Raw genomic sequence first — 25,986 nt, forward strand, 5'->3', positions numbered from 1 at the left:
CAGAAAGACACTGCAGTGGTAATGTAGGCAGAAAGACACTGCAGTAGGAATGTGGGCAGAAAGACACTGCAGTAGGAATGTAGGCAGAAAGACACTGCAGTAGTAATGTGGGCAGAAAGACACTGCAGTAGACAGTAAGACACTGCAGAAGTAATTTAGGCAGAAAGACACTGCAGTAGACAGTAAGACACTGCAGTAGTAATGTAGGCAGAAAGACACTGCAGTAGGAATGTGGGCAGAAAGACACTGCAGTGGTAATGTGGGCAGAAAGACACTGCAGTAGACAGTAAGACACTGCAGTAGGAATGTGGGCAGAAAGACACTGCAGTAGGAATGTGGGCAGAAAGACACTGCAGTAGGAATGTGGGCAGAAAGACACTGCAGTAGGAATGTGGGCAGAAAGACACTGCAGTAGGAATGTAGGCAGAAAGACACTGCAGTAGGAATGTAGGCAGAAAGACACTGCAGCGGTAATGTAGGCAGAAAGACACTGCAGTAGGAATGTGGGCAGAAAGACACTGCAGTAGGAATGTGGGCAGAAAGACACTGCAGTAGGAATGTAGGCAGAAAGACACTGCAGTAGTAATGTGGGCAGAAAGACACTGCAGTAGACAGTAAGACACTGCAGAAGTAATTTAGGCAGAAAGACACTGCAGTAGACAGTAAGACACTGCAGTAGTAATGTGGGCAGAAAGACACTGCAGTAGGAATGTGGGCAGAAAGACACTGCAGTGGTAATGTGGGCAGAAAGACACTGCAGTAGACAGTAAGACACTGCAGTAGGAATGTGGGCAGAAAGACACTGCAGTAGGAATGTGGGCAGAAAGACACTGCAGTAGGAATGTGGGCAGAAAGACACTGCAGTAGGAATGTGGGCAGAAAGACACTGCAGTAGGAATGTAGGCAGAAAGACACTGCAGTAGGAATGTAGGCAGAAAGACACTGCAGCGGTAATGTAGGCAGAAAGACACTGCAGCGGTAATGTAGGCAGAAAGACACTGCAGCAGGAATGTGGGCAGAAAGACACTGCAGTAGGAATGTGGGCAGAAAGACACTGCAGTAGGAATGTAGGCAGAAAGACACTGCAGCAGGAATGTGGGCAGAAAGACACTGCAGCAGGAATGTGGGCAGAAAGACACTGCAGTAGGAATGTAGGCAGAAAGACACTGCAGCGGTAATGTAGGCAGAAAGACACTGCAGCGGTAATGTGGGCAGAAAGACACTGCAGTAGTAATGTAGGCAGAAAGACACTGCAGTAGAAATGTGGGCAGAAAGACACTGCACTGGTAATGTAGGCAGAAAGACACTGCACTGGTAATGTAGGCAGAAAGACACTGCACTGGTAATGTAGGCAGAAAGACACTGCACTGGTAATGTAGGCAGAAAGACACTGCACTGGTAATGTGGGCAGAAAGACACTGCACTGGTAATGTGGGCAGAAAGACACTGCACTGGTAATGTGGGCAGAAAGACACTGCAGTAGTAATGTAGACAGAAAGACACTGCAGTGGTAATGTAGGCAGAAAGACACTGCACTGGTAATGTAGGCAGAAAGACACTGCAGCGGGAATGTGGGCAGAAAGACACTGCAGTAGTAATGTAGGCAGAAAGACACTGCAGTAGTAATGTAGGCAGAAAGACACTGCACTGGTAATGTAGACAGAAAGACACTGCAGTAGTAATGTAGACAGAAAGACACTGCAGCAGTAATGTAGACAGAAAGACACTGCAGTAGTAATGTGTGCAGAAAGACACTGCAGTAGACAGTAAGACACTGCAGAAGTAATGTAGACAGTAAGACACTGTAGTAGTAATGTAGACAGAAAGACACTGCAGTAGGAATGTAGGCAGAAAGACACTGCAGTAGGAATGTAGGCAGAAAGACACTGCAGTAGGAATGTGGGCAGAAAGACACTGCAGTAGACAGTAAGACACTGCAGAAGTAATGTAGGCAGAAAGACACTGCAGCAGGAATGTGGGCAGAAAGACACTGCAGTAGTAATGTAGGCAGAAAGACACTGCAGTAGAAATGTGGGCAGAAAGACACTGCACTGGTAATGTAGGCAGAAAGACACTGCACTGGTAATGTAGGCAGAAAGACACTGCAGCGGGAATGTGGGCAGAAAGACACTGCAGTAGTAATGTAGACAGAAAGACACTGCAGTAGTAATGTAGACAGAAAGACACTGCAGTAGTGTGTGCAGAAAGACACTGCAGTAGACAGTAAGACACTGCAGAAGTAATGTAGACAGTAAGACACTGCAGAAGTAATGTAGACAGAAAGACACTGTAGTAGTAATGTAGACAGAAAGACACTGCAGTAGGAATGTAGGCAGAAAGACACTGCAGTAGGAATGTAGGCAGAAAGACACGGCAGTAGGAATGTAGGCAGAAAGACACGGCAGTAGGAATGTAGGCAGAAAGACACGGCAGTAGGAATGTAGGCAGAAAGACACGGCAGTAGGAATGTAGGCAGAAAGACACGGCAGTAGGAATGTAGGCAGAAAGACACGGCAGTAGGAATGTAGGCAGAAAGACACGGCAGTAGGAATGTAGGCAGAAAGACACTGCAGTAGGAATGTAGGCAGAAAGACACGGCAGTAGGAATGTAGGCAGAAAGACACTGCAGTAGGAATGTAGGCAGAAAGACACTGCAGTAGGAATGTAGGCAGAAAGACACTGCAGTAGGAATGTGGGCAGAAAGACACTGCAGTAGGAATGTAGGCAGAAAGACACTGCAGTAGACAGTAAGACACTGCAGAAGTAATGTAGACAGTAAGACACTGCAGAAGTAATGTAGACAGAAAGACACTGCAGAAGTAATGTAGACAGAAAGACACTGCAGTAGTAATGTAGACAGAAAGACACTGCAGTAGGAATGTAGGCAGAAAGACACTGCAGTAGGAATGTAGGCAGAAAGACACTGCAGTAGGAATGTGGGCAGAAAGACACTGCAGTAGACAGTAAGACACTGCAGAAGTAATGTGGGCAGAAAGACACTGCAGCAGGAATGTGGGCAGAAAGACACTGCAGTAGTAATGTAGGCAGAAAGACACTGCAGTAGAAATGTGGGCAGAAAGACACTGCACTGGTAATGTAGGCAGAAAGACACTGCACTGGTAATGTAGGCAGAAAGACACTGCAGCGGGAATGTGGGCAGAAAGACACTGCAGTAGTAATGTAGACAGAAAGACACTGCAGAAGTAATGTAGACAGAAAGACACTGCAGTAGTGTGTGCAGAAAGACACTGCAGTAGACAGTAAGGCACTGCAGAAGTAATGTAGACAGTAAGACACTGCAGAAGTAATGTAGACAGAAAGACACTGTAGTAGTAATGTAGACAGAAAGACACTGCAGTAGGAATGTAGGCAGAAAGACACTGCAGTAGGAATGTAGGCAGAAAGACACTGCAGTAGGAATGTAGGCAGAAAGACACGGCAGTAGGAATGTAGGCAGAAAGACACGGCAGTAGGAATGTAGGCAGAAAGACACGGCAGTAGGAATGTAGGCAGAAAGACACGGCAGTAGGAATGTAGGCAGAAAGACACGGCAGTAGGAATGTAGGCAGAAAGACACTGCAGTAGGAATGTAGGCAGAAAGACACGGCAGTAGGAAAGTAGGCAGAAAGACACGGCAGTAGGAATGTAGGCAGAAAGACACTGCAGTAGGAATGTAGGCAGAAAGACACGGCAGTAGGAATGTAGGCAGAAAGACACGGCAGTAGGAATGTAGGCAAAAAGACACGGCAGTAGGAATGTAGGCAAAAAGACACGGCAGTAGGAATGTAGGCAGAAAGACACGGCAGTAGGAATGTAGGCAGAAAGACACGGCAGTAGGAATGTAGGCAGAAAGACACTGCAGTAGGAATGTAGGCAGAAAGACACTGCAGTAGGAATGTAGGCAGAAAGACACGGCAGTAGGAATGTAGGCAGAAAGACACTGCAGTAGGAATGTAGGTAGAAAGACACTGCAGTAGGAATGTAGGCAGAAAGACACTGCAGTAGGAATGTAGGCAGAAAGACACTGCAGTAGGAATGTGGGCAGAAAGACACTGCAGTAGGAATGTAGGCAGAAAGACACTGCAGTAGACAGTAAGACACTGCAGAAGTAATGTAGACAGTAAGACACTGCAGAAGTAATGTAGACAGAAAGACACTGTAGTAGTAATGTAGGCAGAAAGACACTGCAGTAGGAATGTAGGCAGAAAGACACTGCAGTAGGAATGTGGGCAGAAAGACACTGCAGTAGACAGTAAGACACTGCAGAAGTAATGTAGGCAGAAAGACACTGCAGCAGGAATGTGGGCAGAAAGACACTGCAGTAGTAATGTAGGCAGAAAGACACTGCAGTAGAAATGTGGGCAGAAAGACACTGCACTGGTAATGTAGGCAGAAAGACACTGCACTGGTAATGTAGGCAGAAAGACACTGCAGCGGGAATGTGGGCAGAAAGACACTGCAGTAGTAATGTAGACAGAAAGACACTGCAGTATTGTGTGCAGAAAGACACTGCAGTAGACAGTAAGACACTGCAGAAGTAATGTAGACAGTAAGACACTGCAGAAGTGATGTAGACAGAAAGACACTGTAGTAGTAATGTAGACAGAAAGACACTGCAGTAGGAATGTAGGCAGAAAGACACTGCAGTAGGAATGTAGGCAGAAAGACACTGCAGTAGGAATGTAGGCAGAAAGACACGGCAGTAGGAATGTAGGCAGAAAGACACGGCAGTAGGAATGTAGGCAGAAAGACACGGCAGTAGGAATGTAGGCAGAAAGACACGGCAGTAGGAATGTAGGCAGAAAGACACGGCAGTAGGAATGTAGGCAGAAAGACACGGCAGTAGGAATGTAGGCAGAAAGACACTGCAGTAGGAATGTGGGCAGAAAGACACTGCAGTAGGAATGTGGGCAGAAAGACACTGCAGTAGGAATGTAGGCAGAAAGACACTGCAGTAGGAATGTAGGCAGAAAGACACTGCAGTAGGAATGTGGGCAGAAAGACACTGCAGTAGGAATGTGGGCAGAAAGACACTGCAGTAGGAATGTGGGCAGAAAGACACTGCAGTAGGAATGTGGGCAGAAAGACACTGCAGTAGTAATATAGACAGAAAGACACTGCAGTAGGAATGTAGGCAGAAAGACACTGCAGTAGGAATGTGGGCAGAAAGACACTGCAGTAGTAATGTAGACAGAAAGACACTGCAGTAGTAATATAGGCAGAAAGACACTGCAGTAGGAATGCAAACAATGGAAAGAATTGCTGTATGTGTAGCCTGACTCTCGCTCTGCCTCTCGCTCTGCCTCTCGCTCTGCCTCTCGCTCTGCCTCTCTCGCTCTGCCTCTCGCTCTGCCTCTCGCTCTGCCTCTCTCGCTCTGCCTCTCTCGCTCTGCCTCTCTCGCTCTGCCTCTCTCGCTCTGCCTCTCGCTCTGCCTCTCGCTCTGCCTCTCGCTCTGCCTCTCGCTCTGCCTCTCTCGCTCTGCCTCTCTCGCTCTGCCTCTCTCGCTCTGCCTCTCCGCTCTGCCTCTCCGCTCTGCCTCTCGCTCTGCCTCTCCGCTCTGCCTCTCCGCTCTGCCTCTCGCTCTGCCTCTCGCTCTGCCTCTCCGCTCTGCCTCTCGCTCTGCCTCTGCAGTGACCTCGTTTTCCTCACCGAAGAGCAAGCGTCAGAGGAAGTACCGTAGTGTGATATCAGACGTGTTTGATGGGACCATCGTCAGCTCAGTGCAGTGTCTGACCTGCGATAGGGTGAGTAGTTTGCCTAGCCATCTTGTCGAGCACCTAGCCTGACGACTCGACATTCTCCCGCTGCTCTGTTGTTCGCTACAGACTTTAGTCTGAGACGGCAATTATTCAAGTCATTTGTGGTGTCGAGGGGCGTTGTACAAGACAACGTTACCAGCGATTGGATTGTCTGTAACCAATCAGAGTATCGAAGCCAATTCCACATTTTCACACCGCCGCATTACCCACGTGTGTCCTGACTCTGGACCAATTAGACGGCCCCAAATGTGTTGTCATTCGGTGAAGGGTCGAGGAGGTACTCCGTTCCGGACTTATTGGAGAGAAGAAACTAATGTCTGTGTAGCCAGGCAATGGGGCATAATTATCATGGAATAGACCTTAACCCTCTGACCCTCTGTCCTGTAGAGGATGGACCCTCTCTCCCTCTGTCCTGTAGAGGATGGACCCTCTGTCCTGTAGAGGACGGACCCTCTGTCCCCCTGTCCTGTAGAGGATGGACCCTCTGTCCCCCTGTCCTGTAGAGGATGGACCCTCTGTCCCTCTGTCCTGTAGAGGATGGACCCTCTGTCCCGTAGAGGATGGACCCTCTGTCCCCCTGTCCTGTAGAGGATGGACCCTCTGTCCCCCTGTCCTGTAGAGGATGGACCCTCTGTCCCCCTGTCCTGTAGAGGATTGACCCTCTGTCCCTCTGTCCTGTAGAGGATGGACCCTCTGTCCCCCTGTCCTGTAGAGGATGGACCCTCTGTCCTGTAGAGGATAGACCCTCTGTCCTGTAGAGGATAGACCCTCTGTCCTGTAGAGGATGGACCCTCTGTCCTGTAGAGGATGGACCCTCTGTCCTGTAGAGGATGGACCCTCTGTCCTGTAGAGGATGGACCCTCTGTCCTGTAGAGGATGGACCCTCTGTCCTGTAGAGGATGGACCCTCTGTCCTGTAGAGGATGGACCCTCTGTCCTGTAGAGGATAGACCCTCTGTCCTGTAGAGGATAGACCCTCTGTCCCCCTGTCCTGTAGAGGATGGACCCTCTGTCCCCCTGTCCTGTAGAGGATTGACCCTCTGTCCCTCTGTCCTGTAGAGGATAGACCCTCTGTCCCCCTGTCCTGTAGAGGATAGACCCTCTGTCCCCCTGTCCTGTAGAGGATAGACCCTCTGTCCCTCTGTCCTGTAGAGGATGGACCCTCTGTCCCTCTGTCCTGTAGAGGACGGACCCTCTGTCCCTCTGTCCTGTAGAGGATGGACCCTCTGTCCCCCTGTCCTGTAGAGGATTGACCCTCTGTCCCTCTGTCCTGTAGAGGATGGACCCTCTGTCCCCCTGTCCTGTAGAGGATGGACCCTCTGTCCCCCTGTCCTGTAGAGGATGGACCCTCTGTCCCCCTGTCCTGTAGAGGATGGACCCTCTGTCCCCCTGTCCTGTAGAGGATGGACCCTCTGTCCCCCTGTCCTGTAGAGGATGGACCCTCTGTCCCCCTGTCCTGTAGAGGATGGACCCTCTGTCCCCCTGTCCTGTAGAGGATGGACCTTAACCCTCTGTCCCTCTGTCCCCCTGTCCTGTAGAGGATGGACCCTCTGTCCTGTAGAGGATGGACCCTTGGTCCCCCTGTCCTGTAGAGGATGGACCCTCTGTCCCCCAGTCCTGTAGAGGACGGACCCTCTGTCCCCCTGTCCTGTAGAGGACGGACCCTCTGTCCCCCTGTCCTGTAGAGGATTGACCCTCTGTCCTGTAGAGGATGGACCCTCTGTCCTGTAGAGGACGGACCCTCTGTCCCCCTGTCCTGTAGAGGATGGACCCTCTGTCCTGTAGAGGATGGACCCTCTGTCCCCCTGTCCTGTAGAGGATAGACCCTCTGTCCCTCTGTCCTGTAGAGGACGGACCCTCTGTCCTGTAGAGGATGGACCCTCTGTCCCCCTGTCCTGTAGAGGATGGACCCTCTGTCCCCCTGTCCTGTAGAGGATGGACCCTCTGTCCCTCTGTCCTGTAGAGGATAGACCCTCTGTCCCCCTGTCCTGTAGAGGACGGACCCTCTGTCCCCCTGTCCTGTAGAGGATAGACCCTCTGTCCCCCTGTCCTGTAGAGGATGGACCCTCTGTCCCTCTGTCCTGTAGAGGATGGACCCTCTGTCCCCCTGTCCTGTAGAGGATGGACCCTCTGTCCCCCTGTCCTGTAGAGGATGGACCCTCTGTCCCCCTGTCCTGTAGAGGATGGACCCTCTGTCCCCCTGTCCTGTAGAGGATGGACCCTCTGTCCCCCTGTCCTGTAGAGGATGGACCCTCTGTCCCCCTGTCCTGTAGAGGATGGACCCTCTGTCCTGTAGAGGATAGACCCTCTGTCCCCCTGTCCTGTAGAGGATGGACCCTCTGTCCCCCTGTCCTGTAGAGGACGGACCCTCTGTCCCCCTGTCCTGTAGAGGACGGACCCTCTGTCCCCCTGTCCTGTAGAGGATGGACCCTCTGTCCTGTAGAGGATGGACCCTCTGTCCCCCTGTCCTGTAGAGGACGGACCCTCTGTCCCCCTGTCCTGTAGAGGACGGACCCTCTGTCCCCCTGTCCTGTAGAGGACGGACCCTCTGTCCCCCTGTCCTGTAGAGGATGGACCCTCTGTCCCCCTGTCCTGTAGAGGACGGACCCTCTGTCCCCCTGTCCTGTAGAGGACGGACCCTCTGTCCCCCTGTCCTGTAGAGGATGGACCCTCTGTCCCCCTGTCCTGTAGAGGATGGACCCTCTGTCCCCCTGTCCTGTAGAGGATGGACCCTCTGTCCCCCTGTCCTGTAGAGGATGGACCCTCTGTCCCCCTGTCCTGTAGAGGATGGACCCTCTGTCCCTCTGTCCTGTAGAGGACGGACCCTCTGTCCCCCTGTCCTGTAGAGGATGGACCCTCTGTCCTGTAGAGGATGGACCCTCTGTCCTGTAGAGGATGGACCCTCTGTCCTGTAGAGGATGGACCCTCTGTCCTGTAGAGGATGGACCCTCTGTCCTGTAGAGGATGGACCCTCTGTCCCCCTGTCCTGTAGAGGATGGACCCTCTGTCCCTCTGTCCTGTAGAGGATGGACCCTCTGTCCTGTAGAGGATGGACCCTCTGTCCCCCTGTCCTGTAGAGGATGGACCCTCTGTCCCCCTGTCCTGTAGAGGATGGACCCTCTGTCCCCCTGTCCCCCTGTCCTGTAGAGGATGGACCCTCTGTCCCCCTGTCCCCCTGTCCTGTAGAGGATGGACCCTCTGTCCCCCTGTCCTGTAGAGGATGGACCCTCTGTCCCCCTGTCCTGTAGAGGATGGACCCTCTGTCCCCCTGTCCCCCTGTCCTGTAGAGGATGGACCCTCTGTCCCCCTGTCCCGTAGAGGATGGACCCTCTGTCCTGTAAAGGATGGACCCTCTGTCCCTCTGTCCTGTAAAGGATAGACCCTCTGTCCCTCTGTCCTGTAGAGGATGGACCCTCTGTCCCTCTGTCCTGTAGAGGATAGACCCCCTGTCCTGTAGAGGATGGACCCTCTGTCCCCCTGTCCCCCTGTCCTGTAGAGGATGGACCCTCTGTCCCCCTGTCCCCCTGTCCTGTAGAGGATGGACCCTCTGTCCCTCTGTCCTGTAGAGGATGGACCCTCTGTCCCTCTGTCCTGTAGAGGATGGACCCTCTGTCCCCCTGTCCTGTAGAGGATAGACCCTCTGTCCCCCTGTCCTGTAGAGGATGGACCCTCTGTCCCCCTGTCCTGTAGAGGACGGACCCTCTGTCCCCCTGTCCTGTAGAGGATGGACCCTCTGTCCCCCTGTCCTGTAGAGGATGGACCCTCTGTCCCCCTGTCCCCCTGTCCTGTAGAGGATGGACCCTCTGTCCCCCTGTCCTGTAGAGGATGGACCCTCTGTCCCCCTGTCCCCCTGTCCTGTAGAGGATGGACCCTCTGTCCTGTAGAGGATGGACCCCCTGTCCTGTAGAGGATGGACCCTCTGTCCCCCTGTCCCCCTGTCCTGTAGAGGATGGACCCTCTGTCCCCCTGTCCTGTAGAGGATGGACCCTCTGTCCCCCTGTCCCCCTGTCCTGTAGAGGATGGACCCTCTGTCCCTCTGTCCTGTAGAGGACGGACCCTCTGTCCTGTAGAGGATGGACCCTCTGTCCTGTAGAGGATGGACCCTCTGTCCTGTAGAGGATGGACCCTCTGTCCTGTAGAGGATGGACCCTCTGTCCTGTAGAGGATGGACCCTCTGTCCTGTAGAGGATGGACCCTCTGTCCTGTAGAGGATGGACCCTCTGTCCTGTAGAGGATGGACCCTCTGTCCTGTAGAGGATGGACCCTCTGTCCCCCTGTCCCGTAGAGGATGGACCCTCTGTCCCCCTGTCCCCCTGTCCTGTAGAGGATAGACCCTCTGTCCCCCTGTCCTGTAGAGGATGGACCCTCTGTCCCCCTGTCCTGTAGAGGATGGACCCTCTGTCCTGTAGAGGATGGACCCTCTGTCCTGTAGAGGATGGACCCTCTGTCCCCCTGTCCTGTAGAGGATAGACCCTCTGTCCCCCTGTCCCCCTGTCCTGTAGAGGATGGACCCTCTGTCCTGTAGAGGATGGACCCTCTGTCCCCCTGTCCCCCTGTCCTGTAGAGGATGGACCCTCTGTCCCCCTGTCCTGTAGAGGATGGACCCTCTGTCCCCCTGTCCTGTAGAGGATGGACCCTCTGTCCCCCTGTCCTGTAGAGGATGGACCCTCTGTCCCCCTGTCCCCCTGTCCTGTAGAGGATGGACCCTCTGTCCCCCTGTCCCGTAGAGGATGGACCCTCTGTCCTGTAAAGGATGGACCCTCTGTCCCTCTGTCCTGTAGAGGATGGACCCTCTGTCCCCCTGTCCTGTAGAGGATGGACCCTCTGTCCTGTAAAGGATGGACCCTCTGTCCCTCTGTCCTGTAGAGGATGGACCCTCTGTCCCCCTGTCCTGTAGAGGATGGACCCTCTGTCCCCCTGTCCTGTAGAGGATGGACCCTCTGTCCCCCTGTCCTGTAGAGGATGGACCCTCTGACTCTCTGTCCCCCTGTCCTGTAGAGGATGGACCCTCTGTCCCCCTGTCCTGTAGAGGACGGACCCTCTGTCCCCCTGTCCTGTAGAGGATGGACCCTCTGTCCCCCTGTCCTGTAGAGGACGGACCCTCTGTCCCCCTGTCCTGTAGAGGATGGACCCTCTGTCCCCCTGTCCTGTAGAGGATGGACCCTCTGTCCCCCTGTCCTGTAGAGGACGGACCCTCTGTCCCCCTGTCCTGTAGAGGATGGACCCTCTGTCCCCCTGTCCTGTAGAGGATGGACCCTCTGTCCCCCTGTCCCCCTGTCCTGTAGAGGACGGACCCTCTGTCCCCCTGTCCTGTAGAGGATGGACCCTCTGACTCTCTGTCCCCCTGTCCTGTAGAGGATGGACCCTCTGTCCCCCTGTCCTGTAGAGGACGGACCCTCTGTCCCTCTGTCCTGTAGAGGATGGACCCTCTGTCCCCCTGTCCTGTAGAGGATGGACCCTCTGTCCCCCTGTCCTGTAGAGGATGGACCCTCTGTCCCCCTGTCCTGTAGAGGATGGACCCTCTGTCCCCCTGTCCTGTAGAGGATGGACCCTCTGTCCCCCTGTCCTGTAGAGGACGGACCCTCTGTCCCCCTGTCCTGTAGAGGATGGACCCTCTGTCCCCCTGTCCTGTAGAGGATGGACCCTCTGTCCCCCTGTCCTGTAGAGGATAGACCCTCTGTCCCCCTGTCCTGTAGAGGATGGACCCTCTGTCCCCCTGTCCTGTAGAGGATGGACCTTCTGTCCCGTAGAGGATGGACCCTCTGTCCCCCTGTCCTGTAGAGGATGGACCCTCTGTCCCCCTGTCCTGTAGAGGATGGACCCTCTGACTCTCTGTCCCCCTGTCCTGTAGAGGATGGACCCTCTGTCCCCCTGTCCTGTAGAGGATAGACCCTCTGTCCCCCTGTCCTGTAGAGGATGGACCTTCTGTCCCGTAGAGGATGGACCCTCTGTCCCCCTGTCCTGTAGAGGATGGACCCTCTGTCCCCCTGTCCTGTAGAGGATGGACCCTCTGACTCTCTGTCCCCCTGTCCTGTAGAGGATGGACCCTCTGTCCCCCTGTCCTGTAGAGGATGGACCCTCTGTCCCCCTGTCCTGTAGAGGATGGACCCTCTGTCCCCCTGTCCTGTAGAGGATGGACCCTCTGTCCCCCTGTCCTGTAGAGGATGGACCCTCTGACTCTCTGTCCCCCTGTCCTGTAGAGGATGGACCCCCTGTCCTGTAGAGGATGGACCCTCTGTCCTGTAGAGGATGGACCCTCTGTCCCCCTGTCCTGTAGAGGATGGACCCTCTGTCCTGTAGAGGATGGACCCTCTGTCCCCCTGTCCTGTAGAGGATGGACCCTCTGTCCCTCTGTCCTGTAGAGGATAGACCCTCTGTCCCCCTGTCCTGTAGAGGATGGACCCTCTGTCCCCCTGTCCTGTAGAGGATGGACCCTCTGTCCCCCTGTCCTGTAGAGGATGGACCCTCTGTCCCCCTGTCCTGTAGAGGATGGACCCTCTGTCCCCCTGTCCTGTAGAGGATAGACCCTCTGTCCCCCTGTCCTGTAGAGGATGGACCCTCTGTCCCCCTGTCCTGTAGAGGATGGACCCTCTGTCCTGTAGAGGATGGACCCTCTGTCCTGTAGAGGATGGACCCTCTGTCCTGTAGAGGATGGACCCTCTGTCCTGTAGAGGATGGACCCTCTGTCCTGTAGAGGATGGACCCTCTGTCCTGTAGAGGATGGACCCTCTGTCCCCCTGTCCTGTAGAGGATGGACCCTCTGTCCCCCTGTCCTGTAGAGGATGGACCCTCTGTCCCCCTGTCCTGTAGAGGATGGACCCTCTGTCCCCCTGTCCTGTAGAGGATAGACCCTCTGTCCCCCTGTCCTGTAGAGGATGGACCCTCTGTCCCTCTGTCCTGTAGAGGATAGACCCTCTGTCCCCCTGTCCTGTAGAGGATGGACCCTCTGTCCCCCTGTCCTGTAGAGGATGGACCCTCTGTCCCCCTGTCCCCCTGTCCTGTAGAGGATGGACCCTCTGTCCCCCTGTCCTGTAGAGGATGGACCCTCTGTCCCCCTGTCCTGTAGAGGATTGACCCTCTGTCCCCCTGTCCTGTAGAGGATAGACCCTCTGTCCTGTAAAGGATGGACCCTCTGTCCCTCTGTCCCCCTGTCCTGTAGAGGATGGACCCTCTGTCCCTCTGTCCCCCTGTCCTGTAGAGGATAGACCCTCTGTCCCTCTGTCCTGTAGAGGATGGACCCTCTGTCCCCCTGTCCTGTAGAGGATGGACCCTCTGTCCCCCTGTCCTGTAGAGGATAGACCCTCTGTCCCCCTGTCCTGTTGGAGATGGACCCTCTGTCCCCCTGTCCTGTAGAGGATGGACCCTCTGTCCCCCTGTCCTGTAGAGGATAGACCCTCTGTCCCCCTGTCCTGTAGAGGATAGACCCCCTGTCCTGTAGAGGATGGACCCTCTGTCCCCCTGTCCTGTAGAGGACGGACCCTCTGTCCCCCTGTCCTGTAGAGGATGGACCCTCTGTCCCCCTGTCCTGTAGAGGATGAACCCTCTGTCCCCCTGTCCTGTAGAGGATGGACCCTCTGTCCCGTAGAGGATGGACCCTCTGTCCCCCTGTCCTGTAGAGGATGGACCCTCTGTCCCCCTGTCCTGTAGAGGATGGACCCTCTGTCCCTCTGTCCTGTAGAGGATGGACCCTCTGTCCCCCTGTCCTGTAGAGGATGGACCCTCTGTCCCCCTGTCCCCCTGTCCTGTAGAGGATAGACCCTCTGTCCCCCTGTCCTGTAGAGGATGGACCCTCTGTCCCCCTGTCCTGTAGAGGATGGACCCTCTGTCCCCCTGTCCTGTAGAGGATGGACCCTCTGTCCCCCTGTCCTGTAGAGGATGGACCCTCTGTCCCCCTGTCCTGTAGAGGATGGACCCTCTGTCCCCCTGTCCTGTAGAGGATGGACCCTCTGACTCTCTGTCCCCCTGTCCTGTAGAGGATGGACCCTCTGTCCCCCTGTCCTGTAGAGGATAGACCCTCTGTCCCTCTGTCCTGTAGAGGATGGACCCTCTATCCCTCTGTCCTGTAGAGGATGGACCCTCTGTCCCTCTGTCCTGTAGAGGATGGACCCTCTGTCCTGTAGAGGATGGACCCTCTGTCCCTCTGTCCTGTAGAGGATGGACCCTCTGTCCTGTAGAGGATGGACCCTCTGTCCCCCTGTCCTGTAGAGGATGGACCCTCTGTCCCCCTGTCCTGTAGAGGATGGACCCTCTGTCCCCCTGTCCTGTAGAGGATGGACCCTCTGTCCTGTAGAGGATGGACCCTCTGTCCTGTAGAGGATGGACCCTCTGTCCTGTAGAGGATGGACCCTCTGTCCTGTAGAGGATGGACCCTCTGTCCCCCTGTCCTGTAGAGGATGGACCCTCTGTCCCCCTGTCCTGTAGAGGACGGACCCTCTGTCCCCCTGTCCTGTAGAGGACGGACCCTCTGTCCTGTAGAGGATGGACCCTCTGTCCTGTAGAGGATGGACCCTCTGTCCTGTAGAGGATGGACCCTCTGTCCTGTAGAGGATGGACCCTCTGTCCTGTAGAGGATGGACCCTCTGTCCTGTAGAGGATGGACCCTCTGTCCTGTAGAGGATGGACCCTCTGTCCTGTAGAGGATGGACCCTCTGTCCCCCTGTCCTGTAGAGGATGGACCCTCTGTCCCCCTGTCCTGTAGAGGATGGACCCTCTGTCCTGTAGAGGATGGACCCTCTGTCCTGTAGAGGATGGACCCTCTGTCCTGTAGAGGATGGACCCTCTGTCCCCCTGTCCTGTAGAGGATGGACCCTCTGTCCCCCTGTCCTGTAGAGGATGGACCCTCTGTCCTGTAGAGGATGGACCCTCTGTCCTGTAGAGGATGGACCCTCTGTCCTGTAGAGGATGGACCCTCTGTCCCCCTGTCCTGTAGAGGATGGACCCTCTGTCCTGTAGAGGATGGACCCTCTGTCCCCCTGTCCTGTAGAGGATAGACCCCCTGTCCTGTAGAGGATGGACCCTCTGTCCCCCTGTCCTGTAGAGGATGGACCCTCTGTCCCCCTGTCCTGTAGAGGATGGACCCTCTGTCCCCCTGTCCTGTAGAGGACGGACCCTCTGTCCCCCTGTCCTGTAGAGGACGGACCCTCTGTCCCCCTGTCCTGTAGAGGACGGACCCTCTGTCCCCCTGTCCTGTAGAGGACGGACCCTCTGTCCCCCTGTCCTGTAGAGGATGGACCCTCTGTCCCCCTGTCCTGTAGAGGATGAACCCTCTGTCCCCCTGTCCTGTAGAGGATGGACCCTCTGTCCCGTAGAGGATGGACCCTCTGTCCCCCTGTCCTGTAGAGGATGGACCCTCTGTCCCCCTGTCCTGTAGAGGATGGACCCTCTGTCCCTCTGTCCTGTAGAGGATGGACCCTCTGTCCCCCTGTCCTGTAGAGGATGGACCCTCTGTCCCCCTGTCCCCCTGTCCTGTAGAGGATAGACCCTCTGTCCCCCTGTCCTGTAGAGGATGGACCCTCTGTCCCCCTGTCCTGTAGAGGATGGACCCTCTGTCCCCCTGTCCTGTAGAGGATGGACCCTCTGTCCCCCTGTCCTGTAGAGGATGGACCCTCTGTCCCCCTGTCCTGTAGAGGATGGACCCTCTGACTCTCTGTCCCCCTGTCCTGTAGAGGATGGACCCTCTGTCCCCCTGTCCTGTAGAGGATAGACCCTCTGTCCCTCTGTCCTGTAGAGGATGGACCCTCTGTCCCTCTGTCCTGTAGAGGATGGACCCTCTGTCCCTCTGTCCTGTAGAGGATGGACCCTCTGTCCTGTAGAGGATGGACCCTCTGTCCTGTAGAGGATGGACCCTCTGTCCCTCTGTCCTGTAGAGGATGGACCCTCTGTCCCTCTGTCCTGTAGAGGATGGACCCTCTGTCCCCCTGTCCTGTAGAGGATGGACCCTCTGTCCTGTAGAGGATGGACCCTCTGTCCTGTAGAGGATGGACCCTCTGTCCCCCTGTCCTGTAGAGGATGGACCCCCTGTCCTGTAGAGGATGGACCCTCTGTCCCCCTGTCCTGTAGAGGATGGACCCTCTGTCCCCCTGTCCTGTAGAGGACGGACCCTCTGTCCCCCTGTCCTGTAGAGGACGGACCCTCTGTCCCCCTGTCCTGTAGAGGACGGACCCTCTGTCCCCCTGTCCTGTAGAGGACGGACCCTCTGTCCCCCTGTCCTGTAGAGGACGGACCCTCTGTCCCCCTGTCCTGTAGAGGATGGACCCTCTGTCCCCCTGTCCTGTAGAGGATGAACCCTCTGTCCCCCTGTCCTGTAGAGGATGGACCCTCTGTCCCGTAGAGGATGGACCCTCTGTCCCCCTGTCCTGTAGAGGATGGACCCTCTGTCCCCCTGTCCTGTAGAGGATGGACCCTCTGTCCCTCTGTCCTGTAGAGGATGGACCCTCTGTCCCCCTGTCCTGTAGAGGATGGACCCTCTGTCCCCCTGTCCTGTAGAGGATAGACCCTCTGTCCCCCTGTCCTGTAGAGGATGGACCCTCTGTCCCCCTGTCCTGTAGAGGATGGACCCTCTGTCCCCCTGTCCTGTAGAGGATGGACCCTCTGTCCCCCTGTCCTGTAGAGGATGGACCCTCTGTCCCCCTGTCCTGTAGAGGATGGACCCTCTGACTCTCTGTCCCCCTGTCCTGTAGAGGATGGACCCTCTGTCCCCCTGTCCTGTAGAGGATAGACCCTCTGTCCCTCTGTCCTGTAGAGGATGGACCCTCTGTCCCTCTGTCCTGTAGAGGATGGACCCTCTGTCCCTCTGTCCTGTAGAGGATGGACCCTCTGTCCTGTAGAGGATGGACCCTCTGTCCCCCTGTCCTGTAGAGGATGAACCCTCTGTCCCCCTGTCCTGTAGAGGATGGACCCTCTGTCCCGTAGAGGATGGACCCTCTGTCCCCCTGTCCTGTAGAGGATGGACCCTCTGTCCCCCTGTCCTGTAGAGGATGGACCCTCTGTCCCTCTGTCCTGTAGAGGATGGACCCTCTGTCCCCCTGTCCTGTAGAGGATGGACCCTCTGTCCCCCTGTCCCCCTGTCCTGTAGAGGATAGACCCTCTGTCCCCCTGTCCTGTAGAGGATGGACCCTCTGTCCCCCTGTCCTGTAGAGGATGGACCCTCTGTCCCCCTGTCCTGTAGAGGATGGACCCTCTGTCCCCCTGTCCTGTAGAGGATGGACCCTCTGTCCCCCTGTCCTGTAGAGGATGGACCCTCTGACTCTCTGTCCCCCTGTCCTGTAGAGGATGGACCCTCTGTCCCCCTGTCCTGTAGAGGATAGACCCTCTGTCCCTCTGTCCTGTAGAGGATGGACCCTCTGTCCCTCTGTCCTGTAGAGGATGGACCCTCTGTCCCTCTGTCCTGTAGAGGATGGACCCTCTGTCCTGTAGAGGATGGACCCTCTGTCCCTCTGTCCTGTAGAGGATGGACCCTCTGTCCCTCTGTCCTGTAGAGGATGGACCCTCTGTCCCTCTGTCCTGTAGAGGATGGACCCTCTGTCCCTCTGTCCTGTAGAGGATGGACCCTCTGTCCTGTAGAGGATGGACCCTCTGTCCCTCTGTCCTGTAGAGGATGGACCCTCTGTCCTGTAGAGGATGGACCCTCTGTCCCCCTGTCCTGTAGAGGATGGACCCTCTGTCCCCCTGTCCTGTAGAGGATGGACCCTCTGTCCTGTAGAGGATGGACCCTCTGTCCCCCTGTCCTGTAGAGGATGGACCCTCTGTCCCCCTGTCCTGTAGAGGATGGACCCTCTGTCCTGTAGAGGATGGACCCTCTGTCCTGTAGAGGATGGACCCTCTGTCCCCCTGTCCTGTAGAGGATGGACCCTCTGTCCCCCTGTCCTGTAGAGGACGGACCCTCTGTCCCCCTGTCCTGTAGAGGATGGACCCTCTGTCCTGTAGAGGATGGACCCTCTGTCCTGTAGAGGATGGACCCTCTGTCCTGTAGAGGATGGACCCTCTGTCCTGTAGAGGATGGACCCTCTGTCCTGTAGAGGATGGACCCTCTGTCCTGTAGAGGATGGACCCTCTGTCCTGTAGAGGATGGACCCTCTGTCCTGTAGAGGATGGACCCTCTGTCCTGTAGAGGATGGACCCTCTGTCACCCTGTCCTGTAGAGGATGGACCCTCTGTCCTGTAGAGGATGGACCCTCTGTCCTGTAGAGGATGGACCCTCTGTCCTGTAGAGGATGGACCCTCTGTCCCCCTGTCCTGTAGAGGATGGACCCTCTGTCCCCCTGTCCTGTAGAGGATGGACCCTCTGTCCTGTAGAGGATGGACCCTCTGTCCTGTAGAGGATGGACCCTCTGTCCTGTAGAGGATGGACCCTCTGTCCTGTAGAGGATGGACCCTCTGTCCCCCTGTCCTGTAGAGGATGGACCCTCTGTCCTGTAGAGGATGGACCCTCTGTCCTGTAGAGGATGGACCCTCTGTCCTGTAGAGGATGGACCCTCTGTCCCCCTGTCCTGTAGAGGATGGACCCCCTGTCCTGTAGAGGATGGACCCTCTGTCCCCCTGTCCTGTAGAGGATGGACCCTCTGTCCCCCTGTCCTGTAGAGGACGGACCCTCTGTCCCCCTGTCCTGTAGAGGACGGACCCTCTGTCCCCCTGTCCTGTAGAGGACGGACCCTCTGTCCCCCTGTCCTGTAGAGGACGGACCCTCTGTCCCCCTGTCCTGTAGAGGACGGACCCTCTGTCCCCTGTCCTGTAGAGGATGGACCCTCTGTCCCCCTGTCCTGTAGAGGATGAACCCTCTGTCCCCCTGTCCTGTAGAGGATGGGCCCTCTGTCCCGTAGAGGATGGACCCTCTGTCCCCCTGTCCTGTAGAGGATGGACCCTCTGTCCCCCTGTCCTGTAGAGGATGGACCCTCTGTCCCTCTGTCCTGTAGAGGATGGACCCTCTGTCCCCCTGTCCTGTAGAGGATGGACCCTCTGTCCCCCTGTCCCCCTGTCCTGTAGAGGATAGACCCTCTGTCCCCCTGTCCTGTAGAGGATGGACCCTCTGTCCCCCTGTCCTGTAGAGGATGGACCCTCTGTCCCCCTGTCCTGTAGAGGATGGACCCTCTGTCCCCCTGTCCTGTAGAGGATGGACCCTCTGTCCCCCTGTCCTGTAGAGGATGGACCCTCTGACTCTCTGTCCCCCTGTCCTGTAGAGGATGGACCCTCTGTCCTGTAGAGGATGGACCCTCTGTCCCCCTGTCCTGTAGAGGATGGACCCTCTGTCCCCCTGTCCTGTAGAGGATGGACCCTCTGTCCTGTAGAGGATGGACCCTCTGTCCTGTAGAGGATGGACCCTCTGTCCTGTAGAGGATGGACCCTCTGTCCCCCTGTCCTGTAGAGGATGGACCCTCTGTCCCCCTGTCCTGTAGAGGACGGACCCTCTGTCCCCCTGTCCTGTAGAGGATGGACCCTCTGTCCTGTAGAGGATGGACCCTCTGTCCTGTAGAGGATGGACCCTCTGTCCTGTAGAGGATGGACCCTCTGTCCTGTAGAGGATGGACCCTCTGTCCTGTAGAGGATGGACCCTCTGTCCTGTAGAGGATGGACCCTCTGTCCTGTAGAGGATGGACCCTCTGTCCCCCTGTCCTGTAGAGGATGGACCCTCTGTCCCCCTGTCCTGTAGAGGATGGACCCTCTGTCCTGTAGAGGATGGACCCTCTGTCCTGTAGAGGATGGACCCTCTGTCCTGTAGAGGATGGACCCTCTGTCCCCCTGTCCTGTAGAGGATGGACCCTCTGTCCTGTAGAGGATGGACCCTCTGTCCTGTAGAGGATGGACCCTCTGTCCCCCTGTCCTGTAGAGGATGGACCCCCTGTCCTGTAGAGGATGGACCCTCTGTCCCCCTGTCCTGTAGAGGATGGACCCTCTGTCCCCCTGTCCTGTAGAGGATGGACCCTCTGTCCCCCTGTCCTGTAGAGGACGGACCCTCTGTCCCCCTGTCCTGTAGAGGACGGACCCTCTGTCCCCCTGTCCTGTAGAGGACGGACCCTCTGTCCCCCTGTCCTGTAGAGGACGGACCCTCTGTCCCCCTGTCCTGTAGAGGACGGACCCTCTGTCCCCCTGTCCTGTAGAGGACGGACCCTCTGTCCCCCTGTCCTGTAGAGGACGGACCCTCTGTCCCCCTGTCCTGTAGAGGACGGACCCTCTGTCCCCCTGTCCTGTAGAGGACGGACCCTCTGTCCCCCTGTCCTGTAGAGGACGGACCCTCTGTCCTGTAGAGGATGGACCCTCTGTCCCCCTGTCCTGTAGAGGATGGACCCTCTGTCCCCCTGTCCTGTAGAGGATGGACCCTCTGTCCTGTAGAGGATGGACCCTCTGTCCTGTAGAGGATGGACCCTCTGTCCTGTAGAGGATGGACCCTCTGTCCCCCTGTCCTGTAGAGGATGGACCCTCTGTCCTGTAGAGGATGGACCCTCTGTCCTGTAGAGGATGGACCCTCTGTCCCCCTGTCCTGTAGAGGATGGACCCCCTGTCCTGTAGAGGATGGACCCTCTGTCCCCCTGTCCTGTAGAGGATGGACCCTCTGTCCCCCTGTCCTGTAGAGGATGGACCCTCTGTCCCCCTGTCCTGTAGAGGACGGACCCTCTGTCCCCCTGTCCTGTAGAGGACGGACCCTCTGTCCCCCTGTCCTGTAGAGGACGGACCCTCTGTCCCCCTGTCCTGTAGAGGACGGACCCTCTGTCCCCCTGTCCTGTAGAGGACGGACCCTCTGTCCCCCTGTCCTGTAGAGGACGGACCCTCTGTCCCCCTGTCCTGTAGAGGACGGACCCTCTGTCCCCCTGTCCTGTAGAGGACGGACCCTCTGTCCCCCTGTCCTGTAGAGGACGGACCCTCTGTCCCCCTGTCCTGTAGAGGACGGACCCTCTGTCCCCCTGTCCTGTAGAGGACGGACCCTCTGTCCCCCTGTCCTGTAGAGGACGGACCCTCTGTCCCCCTGTCCTGTAGAGGACGGACCCTCTGTCCCCCTGTCCTGTAGAGGATGGACCCTCTGTCCCCCTGTCCTGTAGAGGATGGACCCCCTGTCCTGTAGAGGATGGACCCCCTGTCCTGTAGAGGATGGACCCTCTGTCCCCCTGTCCTGTAGAGGATGGACCCTCTGTCCCCCTGTCCTGTAGAGGACGGACCCTCTGTCCCCCTGTCCTGTAGAGGACGGACCCTCTGTCCCCCTGTCCTGTAGAGGATGGACCCTCTGTCCCCCTGTCCTGTAGAGGACGGACCCTCTGTCCCCCTGTCCTGTAGAGGACGGACCCTCTGTCCCCCTGTCCTGTAGAGGACGGACCCTCTGTCCCCCTGTCCTGTAGAGGACGGACCCTCTGTCCCCCTGTCCTGTAGAGGACGGACCCTCTGTCCCCCTGTCCTGTAGAGGACGGACCCTCTGTCCCCCTGTCCTGTAGAGGACGGACCCTCTGTCCCCCTGTCCTGTAGAGGACGGACCCTCTGTCCCCCTGTCCTGTAGAGGACGGACCCTCTGTCCCCCTGTCCTGTAGAGGACGGACCCTCTGTCCCCCTGTCCTGTAGAGGACGGACCCTCTGTCCCCCTGTCCTGTAGAGGACGGACCCTCTGTCCCCCTGTCCTGTAGAGGACGGACCCTCTGTCCCCCTGTCCTGTAGAGGACGGACCCTCTGTCCCCCTGTCCTGTAGAGGACGGACCCTCTGTCCCCCTGTCCTGTAGAGGACGGACCCTCTGTCCCCCTGTCCTGTAGAGGACGGACCCTCTGTCCCCCTGTCCTGTAGAGGACGGACCCTCTGTCCCCCTGTCCTGTAGAGGACGGACCCTCTGTCCCCCTGTCCTGTAGAGGACGGACCCTCTGTCCCCCTGTCCTGTAGAGGACGGACCCTCTGTCCCCCTGTCCTGTAGAGGACGGACCCTCTGTCCCCCTGTCCTGTAGAGGACGGACCCTCTGTCCCCCTGTCCTGTAGAGGACGGACCCTCTGTCCCCCTGTCCTGTAGAGGACGGACCCTCTGTCCCCCTGTCCTGTAGAGGACGGACCCTCTGTCCCCCTGTCCTGTAGAGGACGGACCCTCTGTCCCCCTGTCCTGTAGAGGACGGACCCTCTGTCCCCCTGTCCTGTAGAGGACGGACCCTCTGTCCCCCTGTCCTGTAGAGGACGGACCCTCTGTCCCCCTGTCCTGTAGAGGACGGACCCTCTGTCCCCCTGTCCTGTAGAGGACGGACCCTCTGTCCCCCTGTCCTGTAGAGGACGGACCCTCTGTCCCCCTGTCCTGTAGAGGACGGACCCTCTGTCCCCCTGTCCTGTAGAGGACGGACCCTCTGTCCCCCTGTCCTGTAGAGGACGGACCCTCTGTCCCCCTGTCCTGTAGAGGACGGACCCTCTGTCCCCCTGTCCTGTAGAGGATGGACCCTCTGTCCTGTAGAGGATGGACCCTCTGTCCTGTAGAGGATGGACCCTCTGTCCTGTAGAGGATGGACCCTCTGTCCCCCTGTCCTGTAGAGGATGGACCCTCTGTCCTGTAGAGGATGGTCCCTCTGTCCCCCTGTCCTGTAGAGGATGGACCCTCTGTCCCCCTGTCCTGTAGAGGATGGACCCTCTGTCCCCCTGTCCTGTAGAGGATGGACCCTCTGTCCTGTAGAGGATGGACCCTCTGTCCTGTAGAGGATGGACCCTCTGTCCTGTAGAGGATGGACCCTCTGTCCTGTAGAGGATGGACCCTCTGTCCTGTAGAGGATGGACCCTCTGTCCTGTAGAGGATGGACCCTCTGTCCTGTAGAGGATGGACCCTCTGTCCCCCTGTCCTGTAGAGGACGGACCCTCTGTCCCCCTGTCCTGTAGAGGACGGACCCTCTGTCCCCCTGTCCTGTAGAGGACGGACCCTCTGTCCCCCTGTCCTGTAGAGGACGGACCCTCTGTCCCCCTGTCCTGTAGAGGACGGACCCTCTGTCCCCCTGTCCTGTAGAGGACGGACCCTCTGTCCCCCTGTCCTGTAGAGGACGGACCCTCTGTCCCCCTGTCCTGTAGAGGACGGACCCTCTGTCCCCCTGTCCTGTAGAGGACGGACCCTCTGTCCCCCTGTCCTGTAGAGGACGGACCCTCTGTCCCCCTGTCCTGTAGAGGACGGACCCTCTGTCCCCCTGTCCTGTAGAGGACGGACCCTCTGTCCCCCTGTCCTGTAGAGGACGGACCCTCTGTCCCCCTGTCCTGTAGAGGACGGACCCTCTGTCCCCCTGTCCTGTAGAGGACGGACCCTCTGTCCCCCTGTCCTGTAGAGGATGGACCATTCTGTATGGCCTTTAGTCTTACCATATAAACGTGTGAAAAAACAACTGTTCTCACCTTCCTATGCCTCATCTGTATATCCTGATTACATTAGTGATGAATGGGTTTTCTATGACAGGGTTTTGTTCTGCATTTCTTGTTAGTATTTGATGTGTAATTTAGATTATTTAGGCTTCATCTGTGACTCCCTGATTTTAAAAGGTTAAATGAATAAAATGACTTCCCATTCTTCTCCAGGTGTCAGTGACCCTAGAGAACTTCCAGGACCTGTCCTTGCCCATCCCAGGTAAGGAGGACCTGGCTAAACTACACTCCTCCTCCCATCAGACCTCGCTGGTCAAGGCTGGCTCCTGTGGAGAGGTCTACGCTGCTCAGGGATGGGTCGCCTTCGTCATGGAATACATCAAGAGGTACGGACAGCCTGGCGACCCTAACTATTATACTCTTTAATGGGTACGGACAGCCTGGCGACCCTCGCTATTATACTCTTTAATGGGTACGGACAGCCTGGCGACCCTCACTATTATACCCTTTAATGGGTACGGACAGCCTGGCGACCCTCACTATTATACCCTTTAATGGGTACGGACAGCCTGACGACCCTCACTATTATACCCTTTAATGGGTACGGACAGCCTGGCGACCCTCACTATTATACCCTTTAATGGGTACGGACAGCCTGGCGACCCTCACTGTTATACCCTTTAATGGGTACGGACAGCCTGGCGACCCTCACTATTATACCCTTTAATGGGTACGGACAGCCTGGCGACCCTCACTATTATACCCTTTAATGGGTACGGACAGCCTGGCGACCCTCACTATTATACCCTTTAATGGGTACGGACAGCCTGACGACCCTCACTATTATACCCTTTAATGGGTACGGACAAACTGCCAACCCATTATACAATACATACATACCCGATACAATTACTGTATATGTAAGGTCCATCAGTCAAGCATTGAATTTCAAACACCGATTCAACCACAAAGACCAGGGAGGTTTTCCAAATGCCTCACAAAGAAGGGCTTCTATTGGTAGATGACTACAAATAAAACATATGACATTGAATATCTCTTTGAGCATTGTGAAGTTAATAATTACACTTTGGATGGTGTATCAATACACCCAGTCACTACAATACAGGTATCCTTCCTAACTCAGTTGCCGGAGAGAAAGGAAACAGCTCAGGGATTTCACCATGAGGCCAATGGTGACTTTAAAACAGAGTTTAATGGCTGTGATGGGAGACAACTGAGGATGGATCAACAACATTGTAGTTACTCCACAATACTAACCTCAATGACAGAGTGAAAAGAAGGAAGCCTGTACAGAATTAAAATATTCCAAAACATGCTTCCTGTTTGCAACAAGGCACTAAAGTATAACTGCAAAAAAATGTGACAAACCTATTCACTTTTTGTCTTGAATAGAAAGTGTCATGTTTCCAATATCCAACACATACGACTCTCAAGCATAGTGGTTGCTGCATCATGAGGGGCGGCAGGGAGCCTAGTGATTAGAGTGTTGGACTAGTAACCAAACTGCCCCTGAACAAGGCAGTTAACCCACTGTTCCAAGGCCGTCATTGAAAATAAAAATTTGTTTTTAACTGACTTGCCTAGTTTAATAAAAAATTAAAATTATGGGCATGCTTGTAATTGTTAATGACTGGTTTTTCAGGATTAAATAGGAAATGGAATGACGCTAAGCACAGGCACAATCCTAGAGGAAAACCTGGTTCAGTCAGCTTTCCACCAGACACTGGGAGATGAATTCACCTTTCAGCAGGACAATAACCTAAAACACAGGCACAATCCTAGAGGAAACCCTGGTTCAGTCTGTTTTCCACCAGACACTGGGAGATGAATTCACCTTTCAGCAGGACAATAACCTAAAACACAGGCACAATCCTAGAGGAAACCCTGGTTCAGTCTGTTTTCCACCAGACACTGGGAGATGAATTCACCTTTCAGCAGGACAATAACCTAAAACACAGGCTAAATCCTAGAGGAAAACCTGGTTCAGTCAGCTTTCCACCAGACACTGGGAGATGAATTCACCTTTCAGCGGGATAACTACTCAAAATGAAAGGGTTTGTTTTTAAATAGACAGTTCCAGGCACCATCATTGGTCCCCGTGGGCGTAAAATACAGACGAGGCAACTCTGACTGTGGAGGGTTTTACACACGTCCCACCTGTTCCCGAGGAGCTGGATAAAGAGCCATAGAGAAAGAGGGTCCACTCACCATTCTACTGCTCGCAAATATCATATTTCATAAAGATCATGGAACCATCTTATCTGATTTGCACTTGTCCAGAAACGGCAGATAAATTTAGCCATGTACCCACAGATGGTGAACCTTTTTTAATACGCTTTGATCGTTTTTTGTTGTTGATTAATTTGATTTTAAAAAAATCATTAAATGTTTTGAAACCAACAACTATATATTTTTCTACATAGGATGGGGTCAGGAACAGGATATGATGAATACCACGTCTCGTTCCGTGAGGATAAGGCTGTGGTCCCCACGTTGGTCTAAGGGCTGTGGCAGGAGGCATGGGATGTTTAATCCTGATCACTGAATATTTGTTTATTAAATGCTATTCACTCACCCTACAATAAGGCCTCGCTTTAACAACCACGTAGCCAGTGAACTGTTTTATGTTATTGGCTTTAACATGCAAATATTAGTTTATACACATTCACATTTTTAGAAAATACCAAGGCAGGGAGCCTAGTGGTTAGAGGGGGGGAGGCAGGGAGCCTAGTGGTTAGAGGGGGGAGGCAGGGAGCCTAGTGGTTAGAGGGGGGAGGCAGGGAGCCTAGTGGTTAGAGGGGGGAGGCAGGGAGCCTAGTGGTTAGAGGGGGGGAGGCAGGGAGCCTAGTGGTTAGAGGGGGGGAGGCAGGGAGCCTAGTGGTTAGAGGGGGGAGGCAGGGAGCCTAGTGGTTAGAGGGGGGG

The 25,986-nt window shown here is 55.7% G+C and overlaps 1 protein-coding gene across 2 annotated transcripts in view; it reads left to right on the forward strand.

Moving 5' to 3' along the window:
- usp33 (ubiquitin specific peptidase 33) overlaps positions 1 to 25,986 on the forward strand; it is a 122,440-nt gene that overhangs the window by 63,456 nt on the left and 32,998 nt on the right. For both annotated transcript variants that reach the window (XM_055866020.1, XM_055866022.1), the window contains exons 12-13: positions 5,633 to 5,745; positions 23,257 to 23,429. In XM_055866020.1, the coding sequence (XP_055721995.1) occupies positions 5,633 to 5,745; positions 23,257 to 23,429 (286 nt within the window). The remainder of the gene's footprint in view (positions 1 to 5,632; positions 5,746 to 23,256; positions 23,430 to 25,986) is intronic.

The sequence above is a fragment of the Salvelinus fontinalis genome, chromosome 17, assembly GCF_029448725.1.
Source record: "Salvelinus fontinalis isolate EN_2023a chromosome 17, ASM2944872v1, whole genome shotgun sequence".
Taxonomy (NCBI): domain Eukaryota; kingdom Metazoa; phylum Chordata; class Actinopteri; order Salmoniformes; family Salmonidae; genus Salvelinus; species Salvelinus fontinalis.